We start from the raw sequence: 4,324 nt of genomic DNA, 5'->3' as shown, positions 1-4,324 counted from the left end.
CATGAATCTGGAGTAAATACAGTGCACACCATTACTACAGTCCCATGCAGAGGTGGAAAGTAACATTACAATTACATTACTTTTAATGTGACCGTTCATCACACCCTCAAGGTACTTGTCACTTTTTTTCCTTCTTTTCTTGAACCTTTTTTTGCTCTGTGCCCTTAAATTGCAAAAGACTGATTCAATTAAATAACTAGAAATAAGAATTACATAGAAAATATATACCTCCACTCACTTTTAAAAAGTAACTTTTACTCCGAGTACATTTTTAATAAACTTAAACAAAATTTCATTATCCCTTAAAGTGCTCATATTATGCTCATTTTCATAATTGTATTTAGCGGTTGTACCAGAATAGGTTTACATAGTTTAATTTTCAAAATTACCGTATTTTTGTCGTACTGCACATTGTTGCAGCTCCTCTTTTCACCCTTTGTGTTGAGGTCTGTTTTAGCTACAGAGTGAGACATCTCACATCTGTTCCATCTTTTTTGGGAGTCGCTGTTTTTGTAATCTTTCGACCTCTGCTTCCATCCCCAGAAGTTGGACGTCTGGGCTACAAACACGTTCCACGACAGTAATATCTGCGGGGTCGCCCCATCTGCTTGAAGAGATAAACAAGCATCCTTCCTTTCCTCAGTTTGTCCGTCCATACGTATTCAAATTAGAAAATCGGCCTCCTTGCCATCTATGGTTCAACAGTAGTTCAGCCACAGTTCTAAATGAAAGAGACACCTTTAGCATGTCCTCAGTGCAGTTTGTACCCCAAGCAGATATATTGCTTACTAAATAAACTTGCATGTGGCGCCCAGATAGCTCAGTTGAAAGGCAAACGACCATATATAGAGGTTTGCTCCTCAACGCAGCGGGCCCGGGTTCGAATGCAACCTGTGGCCCTTTGCTGCATGTCGTCCCCCCCCCCCCCATCCCCTTTCAGGTCTTCATCTGTCCTGTCAAAAATAAAGGCCGAAAAATGCCCCAAAAATAATCTTTAAAAAAAAACTTCCATGCAAGATAATGTTAATATCCATAATCATTGTTAACTTTTATTATATCTCGTTAGTGTTATCTACAAAAATGTGAAAGAACCACACAGTTCTAAATACAATCAAGTGCTTTTAAAAAAAAAAAAGACAAAAAATAAAAATAACAGGAGTAACATTTGATTGGCAGTTAGCTTAGTATCTCAGTCTGGTACAAAGCAGAATATTATGACACGAGAAAAGTAGCAGTAAAATATCACGATCTTCTGTCAGTGGGTTGAGGACATGTGTCCACACACTGTCTCTCACAGCTGGAGTTGAAGTTTTCATAATTTCATCATTTGAGTGAAACAACCATTTTCACACATCAAGTCGACTTGAGTCACCTTTTCAGATTAAGACTTCTGGATAACATTAACATGTACAAGAGGAAGAGGTGGTGCACATATTTACCTGAAGTATAATCTTACACTTTAATAGCGATGGAATGACACAGTCACACACACACACACACACACACAACTTAAACTCAGCGTTACCCCCCACAATGATAGTTGCATGTTCGGATAAAAAGGACTCGGGTGGTGGTGTTTCTCAGCAGGACCCAAACTCCTCGATCCACTTCTCGTACTTCTCCAGGTCAGATGCAGACACAGATTTGGACACTTTCTTCAGAGAAGACTCAAAGTCCTCCATGGTGGTGGGCATGTGCATCTCGTCCCGGGAAATGTTGCGGATCTCCTCTGGTGTGAGGCCCTCGATCCTCCGCCTCATGGCCATCAGAGAGGCATCCCTGCGGCATAACACAACCGGTTATTTGAAAACTTTCAGAGGCTTATTGATGTACAGTATGTATTTTAAAATCACATCAATTACTCAAATTACTACAATAATTCTTTTAAGCACTTGCTTTAATTGTGCTCTTTTTTTTTTTTTATTCCACTCATTTATATTTATTTGGGGAGTTGGTGGCCTAAAGGTTAGAGAAGCGAGCTTGTGACCGGAACGTTGCCGGTTCAAAACCCAGACCGACAGGATAAGATCTGGGTCACCCCCTCATTACCACCACTGAGGTTCCCTTGAGCAAGGCCCTTAACCCCAACCGCTCCAGTGGAGCTGCTCAGTGGCCAGCGTACCGGTTGTAGTGGGCAGCTTCCAGCTATGAATGAGTGAATCTGACAGGTTGTCGTTGCAAATGAGAATTTGTTCTCAATCGACTTACCTGGATAAATAAAAGGTTAAAAACTCATCTTTTTCAGCAGGTGGCGTAGAAAGCAACACACATGCTTTGTCTTCTTTGTGCTGCAGGGAATTAATTCCTCCGAAGATCCATCCAAAAAGGAAAAGAATTCTCACGCACATTTGTCACCATTGCATCTGTTTATGTGTTTGGTCGATGTTTTTAGGTCACAAGGATTTTACTGTACTGTGTCTTGCAGTGGCAGGACGTGTATTTTGCACCTGGGCCTTCAGCCCTATCCCACAGTAAGAAATCCACCTTTGAATGACCTCACCATGACACCAGGACATTATCGTGTGGAATAAAAGTGATTTAACACAAGGCTCGACAACTAGAGAGTTTCAATACACTATTACAGAGACATGGCTATACGGTGGCTGAAGCCATCACTTTTAGGCAGTATGACAGGACGCTGTAATCGCATGTAAGGCCTTGCTGGCCCTGACCACCTCTGGAGAAAAAAACTACACAGACGTGACAAGTGTGTGTAGGGGATTTTCATTTTCAGCAGATGGCCGCATTAAAAATGTGTTGCCAAATGATTTTGAGCGTAAAAAGGAAAGCTTTAAGAGACATTAGTCGGTAAGAAAAAGTATTGATGGCTGCTGCTTGGTGTCCCTGGTGGCATAGTGCCAGTCAGCTGTGGCACTAGAGTGCCAACCTGTGAGGCACTCTTAAGACAACTGATGTTTAGTTTTATGTATTGTCTGGACAAGGCAGAGAACCATATAATTGAATATATATATATATATATATATATATATATATGTCAGTTGAGGTAAGGAAATGGCACATGACTCCCGTTCTTTCAAAAAGCTACCGTATTTTTTTATTTTCTTTTTAGAACCAGCAATTTTGTACTTATATGGTATGCGTCAATAGAAAACCCTATTTAGTTTGATGAATTGTAGCAATGATCATACTAGGGGCATCTATATTTGTCTATTTTCATTAGAAACTACTGTAAAGATCAACATTGGTGTGAGGGAAGGAGAACAGCGGAGAGGCTGACCTGCACACATTGGTAATGTCGGCTCCCGAGTAACCCTCCATCTGCTCTGAGATCTTGTCCAAGTCCACATCGCTGGCCACCTCCAGCTCCTTCAGGTTGATCCTGAGCAGCTCCACCCGGCCTTCCGCTGCAGACATAAATGCAACAGTGAGTGGAGCAGAGCTGGAACAATTCCAAATGTCGCTGGGTCTTGGTGGTAATAACAGTAGCTGTGAATTTGTTTGGGATTAAGCACCACTGAAACATCATTAACTGAAATGATGTAGGGGTGGGCGATATGGACCAAAAATAACATCCTATATAAATAAATGGAAGATGAGAATGCTCCTACAGCGGGTTTTTTTAACAATACGATTGTTTCAACGTACTCTTTGAGGGACATGTACAGAATTTGTTTAGTATCTACAATTATATCATAATTATCCTGTGTACTTCCTGTATTATTACAGATGGATTTACTCCTTTTTGTAGTTTATATGCATGTCTGTTCTTATGCTTTGGCAACACAGATGGAGTTTTGTCATGCCAATGAAGCAACATGAAATTGAAATTGAGAGTGAAAAAGCAAATTACAAATTTGCTATGTAAATTGATTTATATAATTAATATACAGCCATCCATATATTGTGTTAATGTTCATAAAGCTGTTTGTGTTTTGTCCGAATATTGGAACATATTGTATGTTGCTGCTTTGGCAACATACAATATGTATGTTTGTTCTTATGCTTTGGCAACACAGCTGTATCTTTTTGTCATGCCAATAAAGCAACATGAAATTGAAAAAATTAAGAGAGAGAAAGACAGAGAAAGATAGAGAAAGTGAGAGAGAGATGGACTGAAGTGTATGATACGAAAACTTTCTTTGTTCATGAAGCCGATTGTTCCTGTACAGCTCTCAGGTTTATCAGTGAAGTGTGTGAACTACACTGCAGACTGGATTCTCTACTTACAGAGTGAAGGGCTGACGCGTCCGGCACGGGTTGACTGCAAATTAGCAGATCAGCGTTAACTACTTCGATGATGAAATAATGTTTTCTGCCGCCGCGGCTAGGACAGAGCGTCTCCAGCAAAAACACCGGTACAATT

At 40.4% G+C, this 4,324-nt stretch overlaps 1 protein-coding gene across 3 annotated transcripts in view; it reads right to left on the bottom strand.

The window, feature by feature from the left end:
- Positions 1-1,023: 1,023 nt before the first annotated feature.
- katna1 (katanin p60 (ATPase containing) subunit A 1) overlaps positions 1,024-4,324 on the bottom strand; it is a 40,325-nt gene continuing 37,024 nt past the window's right edge. For all 3 annotated transcript variants that reach the window (XM_032542450.1, XM_032542449.1, XM_032542451.1), the window contains exons 10-11: positions 3,239-3,365; positions 1,024-1,779 (exon numbers count right to left, since the gene is read on the bottom strand). In XM_032542450.1, coding sequence (XP_032398341.1) covers positions 1,581-1,779; positions 3,239-3,365 — 326 coding nt within the window. In that variant the 3' untranslated portion in view covers positions 1,024-1,580. The remainder of the gene's footprint in view (positions 1,780-3,238; positions 3,366-4,324) is intronic.

This window comes from Etheostoma spectabile, chromosome 18, assembly GCF_008692095.1.
Source record: "Etheostoma spectabile isolate EspeVRDwgs_2016 chromosome 18, UIUC_Espe_1.0, whole genome shotgun sequence".
NCBI classification, from domain to species: domain Eukaryota; kingdom Metazoa; phylum Chordata; class Actinopteri; order Perciformes; family Percidae; genus Etheostoma; species Etheostoma spectabile.
The sequence above is the reverse complement of the archived record's forward strand: the minus strand, read 5'-3'. Positions and strand labels throughout refer to the sequence as shown.